General features: G+C 37.1%; 1 protein-coding gene and 1 non-coding gene across 2 annotated transcripts; one reads left to right on the forward strand and one right to left on the reverse strand.

Annotated features, from left to right (window-relative positions):
- Positions 1-9,035: 9,035 nt before the first annotated feature.
- On the forward strand, positions 9,036-9,134 carry LOC133899826 (small nucleolar RNA Z223). Its single transcript, XR_009906436.1, has one exon. It is a non-coding gene; the product is annotated as a small nucleolar RNA Z223 (small nucleolar RNA).
- Positions 9,135-9,530: 396 nt separating this feature from the next.
- On the reverse strand, positions 9,531-13,080 carry LOC133899168 (syntaxin-52-like). The gene is made up of 7 exons (XM_062340130.1): positions 12,920-13,080; positions 11,664-11,880; positions 10,800-10,901; positions 10,524-10,624; positions 10,218-10,318; positions 10,095-10,139; positions 9,531-9,979 (listed from the first exon to the last, which is right to left on the reverse strand). Exons 2-7 carry the CDS (start codon positions 11,876-11,878, stop codon positions 9,848-9,850), a joined length of 696 nt encoding a protein of 231 aa, XP_062196114.1. The 5' UTR covers positions 11,879-11,880; positions 12,920-13,080; the 3' UTR covers positions 9,531-9,847.
- Between the last annotated feature and the right edge of the window lie 601 nt (positions 13,081-13,681).

Genomic DNA, 13,681 nt, shown 5'->3' on the forward strand with positions numbered 1-13,681 from the left:
CTACTCGCTCATTTTCCCCTTTCCTTTTTTTTGGAAATATGGTCGACAATTATGAACTCTCCCTCTTCGACTCTCCAACACAAATAGAAATAGTAGATCAATCAAGAACGCAAGAACACAATGTTATGGTACATTGCTTTACTCAATAATCTGATTGCTATTACATTGGGGGTGATCTCTATTCGTATATATGGACCTACGAGGTAGGAGTCTTATTAGGAATCTGTATTCCTGTAGAAGCCTGCAAGTATCCTTCATGGATATGTTTCATAACATTCCCTATCGAGAAAATACCATGATATATATATGCCTCACTAAAAACGCCTTCTTAAAAATATAAAGAAAAGAGTACATATCACCGTTCCTACACGCACACATTGCCTCACTAAAAGCCTTGCATGAGAAACCTTCAAGTAAAAACTCATCAGGAAAAGAGTACAATGTTTATGAAAGTTGCATTGCACTTGATGCCTCATTAAAAACTTTATGTGAAAAACCTAAATGTAAAAACTCACAAAAAGAAAATAGTACAACACTTAACTTTCTTAGTCTTACATTCTTCTAGAATTTTCTATTCTTCATGAATAATTACAATCTTCATGAACTTACAATAAAGATTACTTGATCTTGATAATTGGTATATCTTTAAGATAAATTATATTATCAATCATCAAGTTGATTCCTTCTAGGTAAAACAACATAAAGATTTCAAATCTAGAATATGATGATCAAAGTTCAATACACATATCCCCCCCCCCCCCCATAGCGGCATCCTTTGAACTTCATTGTTCAAAATGTCTTGATCACATTTTTCATAAATGTGCATAAGCAATGGTATGCAATTACCATAATGCTTAGCCTTTTGCAGACTTAATTCACAATTCTTCTATTGATTTTGATGAGAGTAATTGGAGCAACATGCTTAATGCACAAACGACCACTTCTATAATGAGTTGTGCAATACAAACAAAATTTATCCTTTCAGAAGACTAATCCTTATAAAGGATAATAGGGTAAATAAGTTACAATGATGCACACCTACTGGATATAACATATCAAACCTCAATACATGAGGTTGAATACTACAACTCTCTCTTAGTGGATTTTCAAGGTTACAACCAATTAAATCTGTTCAGCATATCTTCAGGATTTGGTTTGTATCACTAAAGACTAATTCATAAATAAGTCTTGATTTGGCACCTAGGGGATAACTTAATTGCCAATCATCACCATTATTCTTATACCGTCTATGGTAATGGATGACACCACCATACTATTACTAGCAAGTGGAGTATCTACTTTCTAAGTACTTCTATGACACATTCATGATCTTATGATTCCTCATTCTTTCACTTGGGTCTATGTCCACTTCTAGGACTAATAGTGTTATTCAAGAATTTAATTGTAGTCATTTAGTGACTTTATTCCTTCAAGGATATGTTCTATCTTCATTGATATGAGTCTTCTTTTGTGTGAGATATATTCTCTTCTATGAGATGTTCTTCTTAAGACTTTTAATATTTTTTCAAGAATATATTCTACCTTAGACTTCTTAATACTTGGTATGAGATTTAATTTCTATATATTGTGATTTTAATTCCTTTAGGAACTAGTGAGTCCTTCAAAGATCTGTTCATATGGATTCTCATAAGCATATTATTTATTCATTCATTCATGCCATTTGCTAGAGATGCAGTAGAGCATAATACATTTGTAAATAGGAGAATTTTAGTCTTCTCAAAGACCAATGAACCACTACTTTTCACCATTTCGTATACTCATTTAGTCTGTACTTCTAGTTTTCTAAACTTTCTTTATGGTTTATCCTCAATTTCTTTCTTCATTGACCCGATATTAGTGCTACAAGCGATTTTACCATGGACTTAGTTTCCGGATCTAGGATCTCGTAAGAGAAACATTAGCAATTATAGAGGTAGTGTTGCCGACAAGTATTCTTTTCTCTAATATTCTTATAATTTGATATTATTCAATTCTTAACCATATATTCACCATTTTTCTAAATGAAAGATACTTGGTTGTTCTGCATTTCCAACACTAAGGATGTGCGTGCTTATTGTGCTGGGTTTTCATCTTCATGATGAGCCTCTTCATGAGGTGATTTACCTTCATGGTGTTCTCTTCTAAGAGAATTCAAGGAATTTCTTATTGATTGCTTTGAAAAGTGTGTCTTGATCTAGAACCCACAAATGTTCTCACTGATTTTAATCAAACACCAATAAGTCTACTTTGGTGATATACCCAAAGCCGTCCTTAAGATATACCACACTCGACTTTTAGTTCACTACAAGTAAACTTAGCTTCTAGTTACTCCTCTTAATTTCATTTCAGAATTATCTGGCATTATATTCAAGCTTCATGCTTAGTAAGGTTTAGTGCGTGATTATATTCTTTTCTTGATAAAATATGATTGTTATGCTGGAAATAATATAAGGCACTCAATTTTATGCTTTCTCTCCCCCTAATACTGATATTAGATCTTTTCAATAGCATACTTCAAAAGATATCCCCTTTCATGGGCATTCAATTAATAGATATCCCCTATCATAGACATTCAATTAATAGAAATTCTTATCTATATCTCCCTAGCTTCGTGTGGAGGTCCATTCATGTATGCTAAGATGGTGAAATTGTATGGGAAATATTCACGCATTTATTCAAATTCGGAGGTTATTTATTATATCCAGTGAGCTAGACTTTATTAATATACTGGCATGAAAACTGCATTGCTCTAATTACTATATAGAGCTTCCAAGTGGCCCAAACCAAGAGTTGTTAAGTCTACAAAACTATTATATTGTCAAGCTTCTTTATTATGTGCCCAAAAATGATCCAATTACTCATAACATATACTTCAAATTAATTTAGATTATGAAACTACAAGCTCATATTTATGCAACATCTAATCTGCATGGTATTTCTACTGAAATATTTAATTGCCATAAATTCTAAGTTCCCCATCTCTCAGCACTTGTTCTCCAACTCTTCCCAGAGTTCCTTGGAAGAGGTGAAGCCCGAGTACACATCAAATAAGAGGTTCGATAGAACGTTCAACAAATGAGACATGCAAGCTTGATTTGCTTCTTCCCATTTTGCCTTTTCTGCATCAATGGTGGCCTTCACTGTCGCATCAGCATCAGCTGGCACAACCAGTGGGAGAACAGACGCCACGTCCCAAAATAGCTTAAGGTTGGTTAGCCACATTGTAGTCTTAATTTGTTAGTGTCTAAAACATGTGTCGTTGAACGCATCCGACTTAATGACATCAAAGTGAGTGGTCATTACTCTCTGTTTTCTGGATTGTTGTTTCAAAGTATGTTTTAGCAACTTTTCGATTAACACGATTCTGAATTTAAACATATAAATCAGGACATGAAAGCCATATATCAATATCATACACATGAACATGAGCATTTTAAATATATGTAAAGACTATGCTACTCATATTCAACATGATATCAAGTATGATAATCGACAAAAGGAGGTGGGACAACACTAGAAACATATCCACAAGTGTTAATTTGATTATGTGGTTCTCAGTGCGAGTTACTGAGTTAACGGCCATCCAACGCCGATAGCCTTATCTAAGTTCACTGACCAGTGTGATAGTATCAAGCAAGTGTTCTAGGTTTTGGCTCAATAGAATTAATGTCTTAATTACATAACAATTAAACCAACAACATAAACAAAGCTATCTTATTTAGATTAACAGAATAGATGTAGATAAGTATATTTGCTCATAGTAAAGAACATGTAATCAAGACTATAAGCTATAAACAAGAATTCAATTTATTCCCGTCTTTCATCATCGAGCATAAAACTGCCAATCCAAGCATGCAATTTATTCCCAATAACATCACACAGATGATCAAAAACACATGTTATGACTAAATTTCAAGCTTATTATGTAAAAGGCAATGGGAATAGTCTTATTTTCCATAGCAGAAGAAGCAGACGCCGAAGGCAAGGCACACCGAAGTGTTGTCCCAGAAAACAGATACACCTCCTCTTTGTTGAAGTCGTAAGGGTGTTTGTTATCGGAGATACAATACCGCTATGCCTTTTGCAGGGCACATTTCAGCAGGCACTTGAGGAGAAAAAAGGAACAGCAATAGAGATATGTTCAAACAACGGGCCAAGGAGGATGTCATCAATCACCACGACAGAGCGAGCGCACGGCGAGAATGCCACCAACAGAGCGCACGAGCCACCAAAACCTGCAAATCATGCACGAAGATGCGAACATAGACAAGCCTAGCACCACCACCCCATGATCCTCACAACAGAAGCACTCATGGGCAGTGAAAGTCGCATGGTTGAGCACCACCACCAGTAGACAAAGCCAAGCCGCTTAGCTGTCACATGTTAGAGCTTCTCTCAGAAGGGCAGTGTGCAATGCCATAGGATCACCACCACGGGAGGCAAGCAATAGTGTCATGGGCACTAACACCTCACCGGAAACCATTCGATCCAAACAGCCAAGGCATGGGTGGATGGAATAGTCGGAAAGTCGAGTAGGGAGCAATGGTGGAGGAAGGGGATGGAGTTTGGTGAGATTCACCCAAAGGAGAGGAGCTGGCGCCAGATACAATGAGCTAGGCAAGGAGATAAGGCATGCCGCTACCCTTGAATAAGTTGCTCGCATGAAGCGGTCGTGCCCGATTAGGGCGGAGTGGGCGAGCGAGCAGTGTCATCACACAGCTCTCAAAAACGTGAGGAGATAAGAGAGTGACGGGGCTGGTGGACTGCTCGGCCACTTGAGCCTTGAAGTGGCCCACTGGCCTGATACCACAATCTCCTCTTCCCCTTTTTTTCCAATTACTAGAATTTCTAGTTGAAAAGGAATGTATGGTTGGTGAAGTTATGAACCAAAAGTACATGTACCTCTAATTCTGCTATAATATGGGGCATGCTTATGGGTGTGTATATATGTGTAGCGAAGAGAAACGATCATCCCCGTTTGTATAAAAACCACATAGCAATGAGTACTATAGAAAATGGCATGGTGCTGCACTGTTTGCAGTTCAAGTTGTGAGGCCTATTGTGAAATTGAGGCATTGGGAAATCAACATAGGTGTTTTATGCATTCTTTGAGATTGGGTTGAAAGAGTGGCACAATCCCATTGACGGTGCCAGAGTCTCGTGATAGTTCCATTGGAGATAGAAGTTGAAAGTTAAAATTTCAGTTGGAAACTTAAATTTTCAACTGAATCCCAAATTGCACTTCAAATCAAGTTTTCAAGTATTTGGTTTCAATTTTTAGTTTACAAGTCATAGGAAGGGCATCCACTATGGATGCAAGCAATGATGCAAAAAGTATCACAACATTTGCAGGGCAATAGCTTCCCGTAGAAGAGGCTGACACATCTTTCATCTAGATGTATTGACAAGTTTGAAAAAGTTATGCAGTTTAAAAATTATATAATTGCACTATCGCTCTGCTTTTGAATGTCTATAATTGCCACCGTCCACTTCAGTGTGTCCATCTGCGCGCAAGTGTTATGATGCGGCGACATTGATAGTTGCCACAATTTGCTCGAATTTTTACTAACTCTAGTAAGATTTTTCTGCCTAAGATTATAACAATATTCTTATAACAACTGGTACACCTAGATCTAGAAAAAAGAAGTCCTCACGCCAAGCAGAACTTGTGTAAATGTAAAACTTAGAATAAACCAACATTGACAATGAGCACATTGCATAACATTTATGCAAGCTTCATTGAGGGCTTAACAATGCAGCCCATTTTTATTATTTATCAATGTGGAAATCAAGTATGCCTACATATGTAAGTAGGTTCATAAGTAACCTGTGATGATCTACAACCTTGTATTTGGGATCATTTATGAATAGAGTCTGCCCTTGAAGTGGTTGGACCTTGGGCAATTGTCCCACCCAGGCAGTGCTTGCATGTATGGTTAGCTAGTTGGGGTTCACACATAATCAATCAAAGCTAATTATGAATAGGAACCAAACTGTTTGGCTAGTTGGGGAGGAACTAAACTATTTGGATACCTAAAGACGTCATTGCCAATATAAGGGGCTCAAGGAGGTTTGGGTTCTAAAGGTGGCTTAGAGTATGAGGATTTGGAGACTTGGCTCACGAGAAGATGGAGTCGTATTTCAAGCATGTCCAAGTACAAAATTCAAGCTTATCGGTGGAATTCTTATCATATGCCCAAATCCTCCATTTAAAGGTAAAATAGGGTTACTAGATTCAATTATATGCATTTGTTTTATCTAGTCCATATACACATCTAGGATTGCATGAACATATTTATTTACTTGCTATATGTATTTACAATTTGGTATCATTTAGTTCCATGCAATGTCTAGTTGTCACACTCATATGGTAGGTTGCTATGTTTTAATTGTTATTCTTGATCAATCTACATGCTTTGTAGGTTAGTTTGTGGAACATATTTTTGTTTCATATCTTTTCTATGTGCAATGAGTCTAAAATATAGGGTAAACTCCTCTCTTGTCATTGATAATGTGCATATCTCCCATAAGTAATTCAAATACTTGTATGGATAAATTTAGAGGGAGCCCTTCTATGTTTTGTGATTTTTGAGACTAACATATCTTAGTCAAGTCTCATGTTGGAATGATGAAATCATCTAAGGTGCTATGATTTTCCTCGTACAAATGGTTAATGGTTTACCCTTCTATTTTGTATCTTTATCTAGCAACATTCCATAATATACTTAAGTTCCCTTGTTCATCTTAATTTTTAAAGTGTGCATATACTTTGCCTTCCACCATATGTATGCACAAATTCAGAGAGAGTTTAGTCTATGTTATGAGGCTTCATGAATTTTGATCCATATGCCCTCCACAATCCAAAGAATCACCATTTGTGAAGCACTTCCTTGTGCTCTTAATGTTTCTCCCTTTTCGGTGTTTGATTTCAAAGGTGGAGAATTTTTTGGACCAAAGCAAGTGAGGTGCATCTGAATTGACATCAAGAGCACTTGCATGATTGGGACCAAAGGGAGAGAAGAGATGGTCAATAGATTAAGAGGGAGCCTTATGTTCATTCTGACCATGAATGGGGGAGGTAGGTAAGGTAATAGCAAGGTATATAATTCTAAAAAATTTCATGCATGTTTGTATTTGGTATCTTTAATCCTTGCTCTTATCATGTATCCAAGCAAGTGGTTGCATTTAATTCTATTATTATCACCTGTTTTGGTTGTGTTGTCATCAATCACCAAAAATGGATGATTGAAAGATCAATGACCTTAGTATAGTGTTAGTATGTTTTGATAATTAATGTTAACATGATCAATGGCACTAACAAGGTTTGCCAATGTGCAAATGTTTAGACTTATGGATAAAGAATATAGACTTGGGATTCCAAACACCTCAACGTTTCAACGTCAGATAAAATAAGAGCTTTATAAAGATATAAGGACCCTTTGCTTAGACAAGTGATCATAGTATTGAGAGCATCACTTATGTAGATATGTTTGTTTTCTTTAACCGCACTATGAGGAGGGGTTTGGTTTAGTAGTTTAATTTAGTGTCTTTAGATTAATAGGTGATGCACACTAAGCTTGGCTAACTCTAATAAACCAAAGGAAGACCAAAGATATCAAAGAACCAAGCTAGGACAAAGAGAGGGATGCCCATGAATTCAAATTTGATCATATGAGTTTGAGCTAAGGATTGCCTTCTTTCCTATATCTTGTATTTATCGTACTTTTACCCTGGGGAGTCTCTTTCTCTTTTAACAAATGTCTGGAACTTTGGATTAAGAATTGGTGGAATACCAAACAATCCGAAACTCTCTTAACTGATATTCAAGAGAAAAGGATTCTAGAAGGAAGTTTTCAATAGAGACAGATAGATCTCTTTACAAGCTTTCCATAGAGTCCAAGAATATCAAAATCAGAGTTTGGATCGAAAAATTATAGCTGAAATAAGATTGCAATTTCTGGAGGTCACCGTATGATATGGTGACCGTATAATTTTTTCGAAGCCGATTTAGCTCAAGTGGTAAGTGTAAAAAGTTATAGAGCACTTTATAATTTTTCTATAGAGTTCAAAATTATCAAAATTAGAGTTCGAAACAAGGAGTTATGGTCAAAATATGAAGGACAGTTCATATCACCATATAATACGATGACCCCACCGTATCATACGGTGACTTACGACAAAGAAGGCTATTTTTAAATGTATAAAATGACTCTTACTTACCGTATCATATGGTGATCTCACCATATCATATGGTGATATGTTTTTAGTTTCAACCGGCTAGTTTGTCCTCTCTAATGACTAGTTTTTAGGGTTGTCTATACAAATACCACTTCACCGGCCACTTGGTTGGAGTGCAAGTACCGGAGTGGCAAGGCACTACCTTAGTGGAGACGACAGTGAGTTTACAGGAGAGGCTTAGTAAGAGACCCACTCGTATGTGGGAAGCTCTAACGGTTATCCAAGGACTTAACCGACCGGGAAGCTTGGCTCTTGTGAGGGGCTTCAATGTGGACCAGGGATGAGCAACAACTCACCGATACCACAGAAAAAATTCATAGTGCTACATTTGTATTTTTCTCAACTCTTTATATTCAATATTTACTTATTATTGCATCATTTTACCTTCCACATTTATCTTTCCTAGAATTGCCATGTGTAGGTGGGTTTTTGCATTTTGTTTCCTAATATTTTTAGGCTGTTTTTTTTCAAACCAATTGAAGTTGAGTCTAAACCAGATCGGACCAAGGGCTGGTTATGGTTCTTTTCCTGCTGATAGCTGATAGGGTGAGACCACGAGGTGTCACTAGTCAATACTCTCTTTGACTCTTGGGTTACCCATCTGTGGTTAGAGATTTGAGATTATATGTATGATTTCATTGGTTGTTCAATAAGTTGTGGTTTGCCTCACGCCCGGTACTAATGATAAAGCAACATATGAAATTAATTTGGTTGGATGTATTGCTATAACAAATTATACCTTGGTTGTTTGAACATTAAAAATACAATTGAGAGCGCACGAATTGTAATTTTCTCTTGATGGGTTGTGGAGATACATCTTTTGGCTTTACATGCTAGTTCTGCTTCAGGGTAGTCATGATTGAGAAAGTTGTTCTGTGCTAGTAGCTGAACCTAGCTCATTTGGTCGGAGGTGCGAGCGAACACTTCCATTATCTAGGTTTGAGTCCTCTTTTAACTCAAATTTAGGTGACTATTTTCAAATAATGAAAATTCGCCTAATTCCTCCTAGGTAAAGTTTTGTGCTGAGCCACCTATCATACAATGTTGATTTTTTGAACCGTGGTACTTTTTGCCATAATGCCACGCTACTCGCGTTATATTTGTTTGATCACCTTGTTATCTTCTATCAAGTAACTAATTGTACCTACCAAATTCTATTTGGTATCGTGTCTGTTATTCTGGTTGGAGGTGAAGTGTAGAATGAAATTTATTATCGCAAATCTGAAATCTTGCTGCCATAATTACGAAGTTAGCAAATTCACAATACACGATGTAGCCAATGTACAAGAATGGGAACCTGAAACATAGCGCTTATAACCACACATAATGAGTCCACGCTTCTCATTGCAAACTCACAAAGGCCACATGTGGCAGTCTCATACACAGATTGCTGATCATGTCGGAACGAGGAGGTACAGTGTAATGTACATGTTGGCATAACCATTCCACTCGCGAGAAGAAAGATGAGACCGGAACCACCATATACTTTTAAAAGACTGCACATTTCAATGGAGCAACACAGCAAGTGACGAGACCTCCTCGGGTACTACTATGCAACTCCTTGTCAGTTCTGCACAACATGTCTGCACTCGGGTGCTCCCCTTTTCTTTTACAGATACTTAATGAGAAGCCAGACGATAACAGCAAGAATCACTATGGCGACAACGGACAACAGCAAGCACATGCATGAGCAGCCACCTTTGGTGCGCTTGTTCAGAATCGCAAGCCTCTTTTGCACACGCTGATTAAAATAGAACATTGTATCAATGTTCCGTTCGTGCAAACTTAAAAAATCAGATATCAAACAAGAAGTGGTAAAATATTTCTATTGTTTAAGCAACAATAAAGATTCAAACCTGAAGACGTGAGTTCGTAACATCAACATGATCTTCTAAGTCATCCTGTGAACAATGAAGATAGAGACATTATCATCTTGTATCAGAAACACAAATGCATATGGCATTTTAAGAGGCACTAACAATCAGTCTTGTATGCAGAGTAAGTTCTTCATTGACTGCTAATGCAATATGTTTTGTGCTGAGTACTGTCTCTTCCAGCTTCTCAAGACCCTCATCTTGTTCTGCAAATTGTTGTAATAGACAACAAAAATAAATAAGCTATTATAAGAAGATATAGATATGCCTACCGATATCAAATGCAGTTACTGTGAAGAAAAAGTTTACATTCTTTTTTCTTTTAGGCCAACAGGACCCCATTTCTTAATGCAAACAGCTAACTGCATACTTTTTGCCTCTGAAGGCCAACATTAACCAAAATATTAGTACCTTTCACAATTTGCCTCTGAAGACCAACAATCCCTTGGTTGTCCAGCCCAGCAACTCTGCTCATATCATCAGCTTTTTTACTCTGACCAAGCAAATCCTCCCTAAATTGGGAAAAAAATATTGCACACATTAATTATAAACAAAGGCTTCTAATAATAATAATAATAATAATAATAATAATAATAATAATAAAATTTGAATAGTTTTTGTCAGAAAAAAGATAAGCATTTTGGAAGGATAAGTGCATAAAGATCATTGCTAACATGACGAAAACACCTGTTAGCAAAGTTTGACATGTTGAAACTTGTAGCCATCTGTTTTGCTTTAGACTTCAAATTGGAAAGCATGTCTTGGCGCTTATGCAACTCCTTGTCAGTTCTGCACAACTCAAAGAAGTCAATTAAAAGTAGAAACTTCTGGTAGCAACCATAAATTTTGATAAGGCCTTATCACTAGACATTGATTCATCAAAGTTCTTGGTTATGGAATAATATCCTTCAGTGACATGCAAATCCTAGTGTCATAAATTAGTTCTCTCGTACAGACAGAACATGAATCTACCAGCATCTGTCCTATACTGTCCACATCGCCATAGTAATTCAACTTAGTAGAGTAGACACAACATCTTTTTCTCATAAGCAGAAAACCCGTGTGCTAACTACCTACATAATCAATAAAGTGCACTCTTCTTCCACAATAACTTTGGGTTTATTGTATACTACAACAACATGCACAACACACATGCCAAATAATTCAACTTTATTACAGTGTCTTGTATAGCCAACTTCATACTTGAAATGCAAGAACTTCTCTACAGAAGAGTTTATCACTCTAAATTGATTCACTTATTTATGGCAGAGTACCACTTTGCATCTCTAAACATTCCTACCTACATAATTGAAAGCAAGTTGTGAAGTCCGCAGAAAGATTATAGACGAGTGCCAACCTTATCAACCTTCATTTAGAGTAGCATAGTTGAAACATGTTTCTAAGGACATGTGAAAAATGGAAACGACATAATTAATTCACAGTTTACACAAATTCACTGAAATTATATAGTCATAAGTTTCTTTGTTAAGTTTCAGACCTTGGGTAAACAAATATGGTGTAACATACAAAAGTAGTAGCAACAGAACATACATTGACTTTGGAGGAATTCGGGCCAACAATGACTCCAGGCTATCAAGTCTAGTCCCAAGAATAGTTATTTTTCTCCGGATGGCTGAAGTGTGTCGCATAATTTCTGGGCCTGATTGAGGAAGAGACCCTCTATCGGCAATCATGGAACTAATATCATCAGCAAGCCTGGATGCTTCATTGTACTCTTTCACCCATGGGTCCGAAGATGATGCCATTGCTGATTAATTCAAAATAACAGCATAAATGTCAAGTGGGTAACAAGAAACTATGATGACGTATACATAGGTTTAGTAGGATAGATAGGCATAAGCACTAGCCATGCAACACCATTACCCATCATCATGCAATATCGTAGTAATAAACTATTATCACACATAGCTCTTTGATATCTACATAAACATCGACAGTACTATAGAATAAAGCATGATGCATTTACATTCATATTAGATGACAGTATGACACAATAGGAAGACATTATATGGGATTTCTTGGCATTTCTGTCTACCAATGCACTCAATGAGTACAACAAGATTAATACAAAGAATTTGCATAAGTAGACAAATTTTGATTGCTTAGAGCAAGCAATACGCCATCAATCTGCAAGAACAGATTTTTCCTACCAGCGGCCACAATATTAGCATTAAGTAGGAACAGAAATGAAATAAGTTGCTAAAAGGAAGCATATGGGTGTGGCAAGATTGCTCAGAGTTTATAATAGCGTGCCCTCAAATTTTCGCTTGTTTCTGCAGCAATTAGGCCCAACGTGACGATGCTTTAAACACTCACAGGTTAGTGTCTACGCATGAAGGCTCTCAATTCTCAGACAGGCTTCAAGATCCCAACTCAAACCTCATGTCTTACTTGCTACTACTATGTGCAAAGATCGGAAAAATACTATGGCTTGTAAAAAGCACAAAAATTGCAACAGGCCAATTCTGTTCACAGCAATCAATCTTTGGTTACGAAATTTGCAAAAGGCTTCTGTTAAACAAAAAAAAAAGTAATCAAAATTGCGTCTTCGCCGTATCCATATGACCAGGCCCAGAGACAAGCAAAAATGCTAGGTTTCGCCATTAACCCGAAATTCCACATGCGGATCGCGCGTAGTTATCCACATGAGCCACTAAGAACCCCCGCCAGCCGCCTACCCCCAAACGCCCTAACAAGATCCCCGCGGCGCACGGAACCGCAAGAAAAGGGTGTCGATCAGGAGGAAGCAGTAGGGGGAAGAAGGATTAGGGCGCGAATCGGCGAACCTGTTCGATTCGGATGCACAAATCGGGGAACTGGAGATCGGAATCGAGCCTCGACCGCGTCGCCTCCCCCCTCGCCTTTCCCCCCTCGCGTCTCGTCTTTGTTCTTTTCCGCGTGTCTTGACGGAGGGAAGAAAGAGTCAATAATTGCACTTCTCTTTTTGAGAAATATAAAATACTGCACACAGGCGATTGGATCCAGAGATTCTATAACCTTACATTTTTTTTTATAGAAATAGCAGCCATACGAATAGCCTCGATTATAAATACAGCTTGAATATATAACAAATATTTGAATAATATCGGTTACAAATATTTATTCGGATATTAAATAAAAGTAACATTAGAGGCCAAACAAATTATGTCAGTAATATACTCATATGGAACGAGTTATGTTAGTATAAAATCGAAGAAGTTACGACTACCCAATACATTAGTTAAAACTTCTATTAATTATTTGAATATATTAATAACTTTAAATAAAAAAGTATCAACTACAAATTTATAGATCTTATCGAGAGTTATAATTTTCATATAATGATCGTCTCCATCTAACTCCACATAAAAATGTTACAAACTCCAGAAGATAGAGTCGGATAGTCTTCGGATATATCCGATTTTATTCTTGAATATTTGATATCCAAAAAATACATGGCTCGCTACCTCTGAAAACAGTTTAAACGACTGTACGGGTGGGAAAAATCTAGCCTGTTTTCACCCCTACTGGACACCGTTGGGTGCACGTACCTGACACTGGCAAGGAGG

This window comes from Phragmites australis, chromosome 18 (assembly GCF_958298935.1).
Source record: "Phragmites australis chromosome 18, lpPhrAust1.1, whole genome shotgun sequence".
NCBI classification, from domain to species: Eukaryota; Viridiplantae; Streptophyta; class Magnoliopsida; order Poales; family Poaceae; genus Phragmites; species Phragmites australis.